A 13,219-nucleotide genomic window follows, 5' to 3' on the forward strand; every position below is an offset into this window, starting at 1 on the left:
GCTGGTTATTCATTCCTCAGATGATTCATTGCTGGTTATTCATTCATCAGAGGATTCATCGCTGGTTATTCATTCCTCAGAGGATTCATGGCTGGTTATTCATTCCTCAGAGGATTCTGGCTGGTTATTCATTCCTCAGAGGATTCTGGCTGGTTATTCATTCCTCAAAGGATTCATCGCTGGTTATTCATTCCTCAAAGGATTCATCGCTGGTTATTCATTCCTCAGAGGATTCATATCTGGTTATTCATTCCTCAGAGGATTCATCGCTGGTTATTCATTCCTTAGATGATTCATCGCTGTTATTCATTCCTCAGATGATTCATTGCTGGTTATTCATTCATCAGAGGATTCATCGCTGGTTATTCATTCCTCAGAGGATTCATTGCTGGTTATTTATTCCTCAGATGATTCATCGCTGGTTAGTCATTCCTCAGATGATTCATTGCTGGTTATTCATTCATCAGATGATTCATTGCTGGTTATTCATTCATCAGAGGATTCATTGCTGGTTATTCATTCATCAGAGGATTCATCGCTGGTTATTCATTCCTCAGAGGATTCATTGCTGGTTATTTATTCCTCAGATGATTCATCGCTGGTTATTCATTCCTCAGATGATTCATTGCTGGTTATTCATTCATCAGAGGATTCATCGCTGGTTATTCATTCCTCAGAGGATTCATGGCTGGTTATTCATTCCTCAGAGGATGCTGGCTGGTTATTCATTCCTCAAAGGATTCATCGCTGGTTATTCATTCCTCAAAGGATTCATCGCTGGTTATTCATTCCTCAGAGGATTCATATCTGGTTATTCATTCCTCAGAGGATTCATCGCTGGTTATTCATTCCTTAGATGATTCATCGCTGTTATTCATTCCTCAGATGATTCATTGCTGGTTATTCATTCATCAGAGGATTCATCGCTGGTTATTCATTCCTCAGAGGATTCATCGCTGGTTATTAATTCCTCAGATGATTCATTGCTGGTTATTCATTCATCAGAGGATTCATCGCTGGTTATTAATTCCTCAGAGGATTCATTGCTGGTTATTCATTCCTCAGATGATTCATCACTGGTTATTCATTCCTCAGATTATTCATCACTGGTTATTCATTCCTCAAAGGATTCATCGCTGGTTATTCATTCCTCAGATGATTCATCGCTGGTTATTCATTCCTCAGAGGATTCATTGCTGAATAAGACACACACACTGTAACTCTTCACCTAGAACCTCTGAGCTCTGAGCACCACCGAGGCAGAGGTAGCAGTCACAGACCTAAAGCTGACGTGTGACGGCCAGCAGATTTTAAATGTGTCATTGTCGAGGATTAAATCCTCCTCACCTACACACACACTAACACATGCACACGCACACTCGATGGCACACCCGCATACACACAGGAAAGCATACACACACACACGCGGCCTCGGCTCCACAGTGACAAGCAGTCAGGAAGTGCTCGGAAAGCATTCTCTCTCTTCTTCGAACGAACAAACGCCACTCGCTCTGACGGGCAGAAACAGTGTTTTAAATGACCGTATCCACCTCGTATCCACCTCATTATCATCAGCCACAGAGGCACCTGACCTGGAGAGAGCTGGGCGGCTGACTGCAGCAGAACTGCATTGTACTATTCATTGGAGCTATTGAGCTTATTCACATCGCACACATTCAGGCAGTTAAAGTTATTATAATGTAGCTACTAAATCGAGAGTCAGCGACTGAAATATTTTGCTACAGTAGGATACCACTCAATATTCGTCCTTAGAGAAGGGTTTAGTGACTTCTAATTCACTGGCATATGAAGTAGGCAAATATATAAAGGGATTAGTTTAATTAAAATAAGGAGTGTTGGTGGTTGCATTCTGACAGAGGGTGGGGTATAAGCAGCACACACACACTCACACACACACACACACGTTTGCTTTACTATCCTTGTGGGGACCAAACAATTGATTCCCATTCAAAATCCTATTGTCTTTAACCCCTAACCCAAAACCTAGTACTAACCCTAACCCCTAACTCTAACCTTAACTCCAAAACCCTAACCCTATCCCCAAACCTAACCCCTAAACCTAAAATATACTTTTTCCTTATGGGGACCAGCAAAATGTTTTCACTGGTCCAAATATTTATTATTTTACTATCCCCACACACACACACACACACACACACACACACACACACACACACACACACACACACACACACACACACACACACACACACACACACACACACACACACACACACACACACACACACACACACACACACACACACATACCTGTGACATTTAATCCATCAGATCTCTGACACCAGACCAGTCGAGAGGAGCTCCTCCACGCTCCTGTCATCCACTTGTACTCATAACACTGGCCCTCTGTAGTGGGAGGAGAGATATGGATCAGTACAGACTACTCATAACACTGGCCCTCTGTAGTGGGAGGAGAGATATGGATCAGTACAGACTACTCATAACACTGGCCCTCTGTAGTGGGAGGAGAGATATGGATCAGTACAGACTACTCATAACACTGGCCCTCTGTAGTGGGAGGAGAGATATGGATCAGTACAGACTACTCATAACACTGGCCCTCTGTAGTGGGAGGAGAGATATGGATCAGTACAGACTACTCATAACACTGGCCCTCTGTAGTGGGAGGAGAGATATGGATCAGTACAGACTACTCATAACACTGGCCTTCTGTAGTGGGAGGAGAGATATGGATCAGTACAGACTACTCATAACACTGGCCCTCTGTACTGGGAGGAGAGATATGGATCAGTACAGACTACTCATAACACTGGCCCTCTGTAGTGGGAGGAGAGATATGGATCAGTACAGACTACTCATAACACTGGCCCTCTGTAGTGGGAGGAGAGATATGGATCAGTACAGACTACTCATAACACTGGCCCTCTGTAGTGGGAGGAGAGATATGGATCAGTGCAGACTACTCATAACACTGGCCTTCTGTAGTGGGAGAGAGATATGGATCAGTACAGACTACTCATAACACTGGCCCTCTGTACTGGGAGGAGAGATATGGATCAGTACAGACTACTCATAACACTGGCCCTCTGTAGTGGGAGGAGAGATATGGATCAGTACAGACTACTCATAACACTGGCCTTCTGTAGTGAAAGGAGAGATATGGATCAGTACAGACTACTCATAACACTGGCCCTCTGTAGTGGGAGGAGAGATATGGATCAGTACAGACTACAAATAGCTCATATAATATCATAAAGGAACAAATGCAAGTGTGTATTTTTGAATGTGTGTGTGTGTGTGTGTGTGTGTGTGTGTGTGTGTGTGTGTGTGTGTGTGTGTGTGTGTGTGTGTGTGTGTGTGTGTGTGTGTGTGTGTGTGTGTGTGCGCGTAGACTGACCAGTGCAGGGCCGGGCCTCCCACTCCTGTTCTGGACACTGCAGTAGGTTCTCTGGCTCCTGGGCCAGCACAGCTCTGGATCTGACCTGCACTGAGCCGAACCCCAGGTCATCTCCACTGACACAGCTCAGCTGACACGGGCTCCACACTGTCCAGTCAGTCAGGTAGCAGTCACCTGAACAGAACCACACAGTACACAATTTACAACACATTTAGCTGTACACAGTTGAGAACTTACAGAACTATATGAGATGTTACTGTTACCCATGTAACCTGACAATGGCTCCGGAGTTTATCCTGGTCATATCACAAAATCCCTGACCCCGGCACTACATCATTATAATAGGAAACTTGAATATTACTTTTATTTGGTTTAGATGTCATCCTATGTCCACACTGATTGTCACTTGGCAGAATTCTTAGACTTCTTCAGAGAATTCATATTTTTTTTTTGGTTTAAACCCTATCCCTGGTAAAGTTAAGAATATCAACTTTTAAAAATTAAACCTCTCCTCAAATATTTCCCCAACAGAGCCAGATCTAATTTTTTATTATCCTCTATTCTAACATGGATCAGGTTGTTCTCAGAAAACAGGCCATTTCCCATTAAAACAGGTCAGTCATTTATTCATGCCATTGTAGTGGCATGGAGGAAGTGAGCACACGACTAAATATTAATTAATTATAAAGCCTTCAATTCCAAAGAGACCTAATCCGCCTTATGATTATCAGAGTACGTGCACATTCCTCTGTCTGCCCTCTGTGTGTCAGGCATCAGGCATGGTGGGGTCATGGACTGGGCTATGATCAGGCACGCGAGGCAGGGCAGTGATACGCAGAGGAGGGGAAGAGAGGTGCTGTCTGGTGGGGTTTCATGTGGCGAGAGAGTGGACACTTGGATTAAGCACCTGCCCCCTCTGTCCTGACTGCCTGAGCTAAACCACGGGAGATTAGAGCTATGGACTACGACTACACACGTGTCCACAATTTAATATTTTTTTTATTTCACCTTTATTTAACCAGGTAGGCAAGTTGAGAACAAGTTCTCATTTACAATTACGACCCGGCCAAGATAAAGCAAAGCAGTTCGACACATACAACAACACAGAGTTACACATGGAGTAAAACAAACATACAGTCAATAATACAGTAGAAAAATAAGTCTATATACAATGTGAGCAAATGAGGTGAGATAAGGGAGATAAAGGCAAAAAAGGCCTTGGTGGCGAAGTAAATACAATATAGCAAGTAAAACACTGGAATGGTAGATTTGTGGTGGAAGAAAGTGCAAAGTAGAAATACACACATGCACACACACACGCACACACAGCCCAAACACACCACACACAATTTTCTGCTGTGTGAGCTTGTCACAACTCTCTACTTCTGCTACACAGGACCTGTCAAAACAGGATTTTGGATCTGTCATTCACAGGCACTGGCAAAATGGGATGTTGGATCTGTCATTCACAGGCACTGGCAAAATGGGATGTTGGATCTGTCATTCACAGACACTGGCAAAAAAGGAAATACGTACTGTAAAAATAACGTTCACACTAGTCGTTTTCAGATGCACTTTTTTCCCTAACAACTCTCTGAAATGTATGACATTGAAAGGTTTTTACTCAGAAGAGAAAGTGTTATCGCCACTTTCATGTCATTGTAGATAAAGAAATCATGTAATCACATAAACAGATCTTAGAAACCTCACTGGATTCCCTACAATGTCAGTCAACATCACTATGAACAGAGAAGGACGCACCGTAGCAGGCATTGGAGTCCTCTCTAGCACCAGCCTCTGATTATCTAACCATCCAGTCATTAGTGCTTACTGTCAGTGTCAGCAGGATACTGCTCCTAAGAGATGTTATGAGAGAGCTGGAATAGCATATAACACAGCTAGGACCACATAAATGTGATTTAATGGCAGTAGTGAACTCAGCTCAGCCTAAAAGGCACAGCAAAATGTCTCTGCGTAGTTATAGAACATCGAATGACAAGGGGCTTCCTCGACCAGATAGAGCTACACATTGTAACTGTACTGCTTTGTTGAACTAGCTACATAGTAGATTAGATGGATGCTCTGAGGTGAATCTTTACTGATCATAGGGTCAGGCGTTTTTCCTGGTCCTTATCGCCCTCTTATCTAGGGACCGGGTCCATTGTCCAGGACTCTGGATCCCCAGTCATTACAGGCCAAGGTAAGCTAATTACCTGGACAGGGTGAGGTGCAGGGTTCTTCCAGGGTGATCTGTTTGTCGCCGTCTACCGAGGGCTCCAGGTTTCCACACAGCTCATCATCCACCAGACTGCCCTCTCCCTGGCCAGACCCGTCCGACACAAAGCAGGACATGTTACGGAACCGCAGCCCCTCTCCGCACCTCGCACCCTGGACGATAAACATAGAGAGAAAACACAGGTTAAAATACACCTCCATAGACATTTCATTGTGTGTCACAGATTGCCATTGTGCGTATTGACTTGGTTTGTGCCACAATACTGTGGCATTAGCTTGGGAAGTTAACAAAAGTCTTCAGGTCTCAGGCAAGGTTACCCACGACGTGAGCTAGGTTCACTGAACCACCTCCCTTACATTCACACAGAGCTGGTCTGCTGTGTAGACAACATCCAACTCTCTCAAGGCCATGACATGGATCTTCTTTATTTTTACCTTTATTTAACTAGGCAAGTCAGTTATCAACAACAAATTCTTATTTACAATGACGGCCTACCCTGGCCAAACCCAGACAACGCTGGGCCAATTGTGAGCCGCCCCATGGGACTCCCAATCACAGCCGGACATGATGCAGCCTGGATCTGAACCAGGTACTGCAGTGACGCCTCTTGCACTGAGATGCAGTAAGTGTCTTAGACCACCGCACCACTCGGGAGCCCCCATCTTTGGTTTGTCAGAAATAACAGCTATTCTAGGATTGTGCTGTAGGCTGCTGATGAACTACTGTCAGGAACTCCAGCAGGAGGTGAAAACAGCTCAGACCAAAGGAGAGTCAATATTCCATTACTCTGCAATAGAATACAGTGCCTGTCTGTCAAAAATATAGATGCTGAGAGAGAGAGAGAGAGAGAGAGAGAGAGAGAGAGAGAGAGAGAGAGAGAGAGAGAGAGAGAGAGAGAGAGAGAAAGAGAGAGAACCATGGCCTTGTCAAAGACTTCCTGTTTTTAATCAAGCCTCCTATTGGGCTGAATGTGTCTGACGGATGACAAGAAGAGAGTATTAGGTATGGGGTAAACACATTATTTTATATTGGGTATGGGGTAAACACATTATTTTATATTGGGTATGGGGTAAACATATTATTTTATATTGGGTATGGGGTGAACATATTATTTTATATTGGGTATGGGGTAAACATATTATTTCATATTGGGTATGGGGTAAACATATTATTTCATATTGGGTATGGGGTGAACATATTATTTTATATTGGGTATGGGGTAAACATATTATTTTATATTGGGTATGGGGTGAACATATTATTTTATATTGGGTATGGGGTAAAAATATTATTTTATATTGGGTATGGGGTGAACATATTATTTTATATTGGGTATGGGGTGAACATATTATTTTATATTGGGTATGGGGTGAACATATTATTTTATATTGGGTATGGGGTAAACATATTATTTTATATTGGGTATGGGGTAAACACATTATTTTATATTGGGTATGGGGTGAACATATTATTTTATATTGGGTATGGGGTAAACATATTATTTTATATTGGGTATGGGGTGAACATATTATTTTATATTGGGTATGGGGAGAACATATTATTTTATATTGGGTATGGGGTAAACATATTATTTTATATTGGGTATGGGGTAAACATATTATTTTATATTGGGTATGGGGTAAACATATTATTTTATATTGGGTATGGGTTGAACATATTATTTTATATTGGGTATGGGGTGAACATATTATTTTATATTGGGTATGGGGTGAACATATTATTTTATATTGGGTATGGGGTAAACATATTATTTTATATTGGGTATGGGGTGAACATATTATTTTATATTGGGTATGAGGTAAACATATTATTTTATATTGGGTATGGGGTAAACATATTATTTTATATTGGGTATGGGGTGAACATATTATTTTATATTGGGTATGGGGTGAACATATTATTTTATATTGGGTATGGGGTGAACATATTATTTTATATTGGGTATGGGGTGAACATATTATTTTATATTGGGTATGGGGTAAACATATTATTTTATATTGGGTATGGGGTAAACATATTATTTTATATTGGGTATGGGGTAAACATATTATTTTATATTGGGTATGGGGTAAACATATTATTTTATATTGGGTATGGGGTAAACATATTCTTTTATATTGGGTATGGGGTAAACATATTATTTTATATTGGGTATGGGGTGAACATATTATTTTATATTGGGTATGGGGTAAACATATTATTTTATATTGGGTATGGGGTGAACATATTATTTTATATTGGGTATGGGGTAAACATATTATTTTATATTGGGTATGGGGTAAACATATTATTTTATATTGGGTATGGGGTGAACATATTATTTCATATTGGGTATGGGGTAAACATATTATTTTATATTGGGTATGGGGTGAACATATTATTTTATATTGGGTATGGGGTGAACATATTATTTTATATTGGGTATGGGGTAAACATATTATTTTATATTGGGTATGGGGTGAACATATTATTTTATATTGGGTATGGGGTGAACATATTATTTTATATTGGGTATGGGGTAAACATATTATTTTATATTGGGTATGGGGTGAACATATTATTTTATATTGGGTATGGGGTAAACATATTATTTTATATTGGGTATGGGGTAAACATATTCTTTTATATTGGTATGGGGTAAACATATTCTTTTATATTGGGTATGGGGTGAACATATTCTTTTATATTGGGTATGGGGTGAACATATTATTTTATATTGGGTATGGGGTGAACATATTCTTTTATTTTGGGTATGGGGTGAACATATTATTTTATATTGGGTATGGGGTGAACATATTATTTTATATTGGGTATGGGGTAAACATATTCTTTTATATTGGGTATGGGGTAAACATATTCTTTTATATTGGGTATGGGGTAAACACATTATTTTATATTGGGTATGGGGTGAACATATTATTTTATATTGGGTATGGGGTGAACATATTATTTTATATTGGGTATGGGGTGAACATATTATTTTATATTGGGTATGGGGTGAACATATTATTTTATATTGGGTATGGGGTAAACATATTATTTTATATTGGGTATGGGGTAAACATATTATTTTATATTGGGTATGGGGTAAACATATTATTTTATATTGGGTATGGGGTAAACATATTATTTTATATTGGGTATGGGGTGAACATATTATTTTTCGTTATTTCTGAAGAAAAATTATGGATGACAGAAAGGGGAATCTGTGGATGACGATGAAATAACATGGAGGTAAATGACAGGCATAGAGAAACAGAAGAGTCTTCATGGGATGTAAGACCACTGATGGATAATACCACATATACACTAAAAGATAGAGAAACATGTTCATTTGGGAATTGCTTTTACCAATATATCATTACAGTACAGGATAGACAGGAGTATATGATGGAGGTTGTGGTTTTGAATGGTCTCACCTCTGACCACAAAACACACACACACAGAGAGACAGAGAGACAGAGAGACAGAGAGAGAAAACACCTCACCTCAGACTTGCATTCAGACCAGGAACTGTATCTCCAGTGGTAGCAGGGTCTGACGGGGCAAGGCTTCCACTGTTCCCTCTGAGGGGGGCAGGGTCGTCCATCACCCTGGGGCAGCTGGAGCACCGTTCTCCTGCGCCACAGCTTCCCTGAGGAGGAGAGAGGAAAGTGTTAATGATGGATTTTTCCCCACAAAGTGTGCATTTATAAACTGCCTCCAGTTTGTCAAAGTGCACTTTGGGTTTGTTCGTAAATTGAGAGCGTTGTCAGATTGTTTTGCTCTCGGAGCGCACACTGGACACTCCGGCAGCGACAGGCAAGCACCCAGGCTAACTGGCTAATGTTGGCTAGCTTGCTAGCTACTTCTAGAAACAAATGAGAGGACAACTCACTCTGACCATTTTACTCACCCTAGCAGAGCAGGTTAGGCTGATATCATGCTGTCTAGAGCATTAGTGCTGCTGGAAACAATTTAATTACAACATTTTGCCAACGTTTAATGACACCGTTCATATTCAACGGGTGTTGCGCATTCGTAAATTCATCAGTTATTCTGCACTCTGAGTGAATTTACGGGTGTGCTGTTAGTCATTTTAGTTATTTCACACTTCTGTCTGTCAAGTGGATGATCGAGTGTCCAAGGCCCTGTCCAAATCGAATTAGGTCTTTGTTTTTTTTGGGATAGTCAACAAAATGATGTATAGAGGCTGAAACAGAAATACAATCCACGGCATTTCAAATAAGCATGTGTTCTTATTGTGCTGGAATATATATATATATTTTCTCAACATATAAAAACAAATCCCAGAAATGTGGTCCCCAACCAGTCATGACTGAATACAGCCTTGTAACATCATTAAAGATTGGGAGTCTTTTAAGTTCTTTAAGTAGAGAATAGGGTCTTGTGGTAACAAAATCATAGACAGCCCCAGAAATACTCTATCATGCATAGGACTCATATCCAGTTCCATCCCAATGATCTGAGGCTCTTCTTAGGGGCTTCACTGTAAAAGATCACTATCACATTACACCATTATCTCATGTAACTTAATAACTCTCTCTCTCTCTCCCCCTCTCTCTCTCCCCCTCTCTCCCCTCTCTCTCCCTCTCCCTCTCCCTCTCCCTCCAAGTTCTGCAAGTCCCTCTTCAAATGATTTAATCTTGTGGTGCATTTAAGAAAGTTTTTCCGACGCCCGTAGTCATTCTGAATATTCATACTGTTCTGTTGTTTAAAAATGGAATTGAAGAGACTGTGTAATGTCAGGGGAAGGGGTAAGGGGGACAGGAAGGATTGCTCCTTCTACCAAAAATGCACCCTGCATGTTAAGTGAGGGGCCCGGGGGATAGACATGATGTAACTCAATTAGCATGGGAAACGTATGGGGTTTTGCATTTCTGCCTACCGCATACTTAAAATGGAGCTATCCCAAAATGACACAATACATTCACGTTCAGTAATGCATACCACTTCAAAAACCACCACAGAAAATAAACTAGTTCCTGTAAACTATGAGCACTATGGAAATTGAATAACTGTCACTTCCTGGCCAGTATAAGGTTAATTGTTTTTGTAGTTTGGTCAGGACGTGGCAGAGGGTATTTGTTTTATGTGGTTCGGGGTGGTGTGTTTGTGTAAAGGGTGTTTGATTTAGTATTTCTGGGTTTTTGGTTGATGGTCTATGTGGTTGTATTCTATGGTTAGTCTGGTGTGTGTGTTTCTATGTTTGGTTAATTGGGGTTGGGACTCTCAGTTGAAGGCAGGTGTTGTCTATCTGCCTTTGATTGAGAGTCCCATATATTAGGGTGTGTTTGTGTGTGTGATTTGTGGGTGATTATTCTGTGTATAGCCTTGTGCCTTACCAGACTGTTTATTTGTCGAGTGTTCGTTTTTCGTGTTTTGTTATTTTGTATGTTCATTTTTGAGAGTAATTAAAAATCAAGATGAGCATTCACGTACCTGCTGCGTTTTGGTCCATTTCTACCTTTTCTGATGACGATTTCGCATTATCGTCAGAAGACGAAGATAATTGTGACAATAACAAAAAAGATAATTGTCTCATCCATCCACAAACCTGGCCTAGGACCATCAACCACAGTGCTTGCCGACAGGACCATTCATTCTAACCGGGTACTTAACTCTTAAAGGCCAAATGTCCCATGCACAGTATTTCCTTCACAGTCACAATGACTCCCCTCCTAACTCAAATCACTTCATGAAATTCAATTTAATTTCATAAAGCCCTCTTTACGTCAGCAGATGCAACAAAGTGCTTTATAGATACCCAGCCGGAAACCCAAAGAGGCAAAGAATAAAAAAGACGAATCACACTGGTCAGCAAAAACTCCCCGGAAAAAAGGAACCTTGGAAGAAAGCTAGAGAGGAACCAGGTTCAGAGGGTTGACCAGTCCTCTACTATACTCCTAGCTCCACTAGAGAGGAACCAGGTTCAGATGGGTGACCAGTCCTCTACTATACTCCTACCTCCACTAGAGAGGAACCAGGTTCAGAGGGATGACCAGTCCTCTACTATACTCCTAGCTCCACTAGAGAGGAACCAGGTTCAGATGGGTGACCAGTCCTCTACTATACTCCTACCTCCACTAGAGAGGAACCAGGTTCAGAGGGTTGACCAGTCCTCTACTATACTCCTAGCTCCACTAGAGAGGAACCAGGTTCAGATGGGTGACCAGTCCTCTACTATACTCCTACCTCCACTAGAGAGGAACCAGGTTCAGAGGGATGACCAGTCCTCTACTATACTCCTACCTCCACTAGAGAGGAACCAGGTTCAGATGGGTGACCAGTCCTCTACTATACTCCTAGCTCCACTAGAGAGGAACCAGGTTCAGATGGGTGACCAGTCCTCTACTATACTCCTAGCTCCACTAGAGAGGAACCAGGTTCAGATGGGTGACCAGTCCTCTACTATACTCCTAGCTCCACTAGAGAGGAACCAGGTTCAGATGGGTGACCAGTCCTCTACTATACTCCTACCCCCACTAGAGAGGAACCAGGTTCAGATGGATGACCAGTCCTCTACTATACTCCTAGCTCCACTAGAGAGGAACCAGGTTCAGATGGGTGACCAGTCCTCTACTGTACTCCTAGCTCCACTAGAGAGGAACCAGGTTCAGATGGGTGACCAGTCCTCTACTATACTCCTAGCTCCACTAGAGAGGAACCAGGTTCAGATGGATGACCAGTCCTCTACTATACTCCTACCTCCACTCCCTGTCTTTATTTTGTTCATGATGCAAATTCAGTTGATGCTACATCAAATAAAGTTCCCGTTCCTTAAAATACATTTGCCACTTTCCGTCTCTGTTGTATGCTGTAGAAGTAATTGATATCTCCATGTGTCAGTGTTATTTTCTCTAAGGCTGACTGCACACGCACAGGGCCTGGGAGGCATATACTGCTCCTTAATGTTGAACACAACTAGAACAGAGTCCCCCAGGCTTGGTGTAGCCTGCAGCTAGTCTCTAGTCTCACACAGCCGACAATTCATCTTCTAGTGAACACACCATGATGCGTGCCACCATAGAGAGGGGATGTGCTGTCCCCTTAGAGGTTCTTTCCTTCCTTCAAAGCTATTTTTAATCAGCAGTCAGGGTTTTCCTGAGATTCTCACCTGTGCTTTTTTTAAGGTGGTTCACTCAAGGGGAGGTTCACTATTGCGTACACCTAAGGTAACTATTATTCTCCAATGGGATTCTGATTCTGTGCTCTCCGGTGCTGTCTCTCTACTCACCTAGTCACTCAACAGGTGGTGTATGGCAGCGGTGAGTTTTGGGATGAGGAGCAGTGTGTGACTGGGTGGGCCGCTGGTCAAAGGGGAAGCTAGTGCCAGCTGTCGCTATCAGTGTTTTGCCGAGGAACACACATTATCTATGCACACAGGTCTGATATGCCCCAGGAAACGCGCGCGCGCGCGTGTGTGTGTGTGTGTGTGTGTGTGTGTGTGTGTGTGTGTGTGTGTGTGTGTGTGTGTGTGTGTGTGTGTGTGTGTGTGTGTGTGTGTGTGTGTGTGTGTGTGTGTGTGTGTGTGAAAGACCTGGGTTCAAATACATTGGAGG

General features: G+C 41.9%; 1 protein-coding gene across 1 annotated transcript in view; it reads right to left on the minus strand.

The window, feature by feature from the left end:
• The window catches only part of LOC106570313 (thrombospondin type-1 domain-containing protein 7A), a 188,860-nt gene that overhangs the window by 25,452 nt on the left and 150,189 nt on the right, over positions 1 to 13,219 (minus strand). Inside the window, exons 21-24 of the mRNA XM_014142501.3 lie at positions 9,146 to 9,291; positions 5,614 to 5,788; positions 3,401 to 3,574; positions 2,293 to 2,388 (exon numbers count right to left, since the gene is read on the minus strand). Of these exons, the coding sequence (XP_013997976.3) occupies positions 2,293 to 2,388; positions 3,401 to 3,574; positions 5,614 to 5,788; positions 9,146 to 9,291 (591 nt within the window). The remainder of the gene's footprint in view (positions 1 to 2,292; positions 2,389 to 3,400; positions 3,575 to 5,613; positions 5,789 to 9,145; positions 9,292 to 13,219) is intronic.

The sequence above is a fragment of the Salmo salar genome, chromosome 14, assembly GCF_965601325.2.
Source record: "Salmo salar chromosome 14, fSalSal1, whole genome shotgun sequence".
In the NCBI taxonomy this organism is placed as follows: Eukaryota; Metazoa; Chordata; class Actinopteri; order Salmoniformes; family Salmonidae; genus Salmo; species Salmo salar.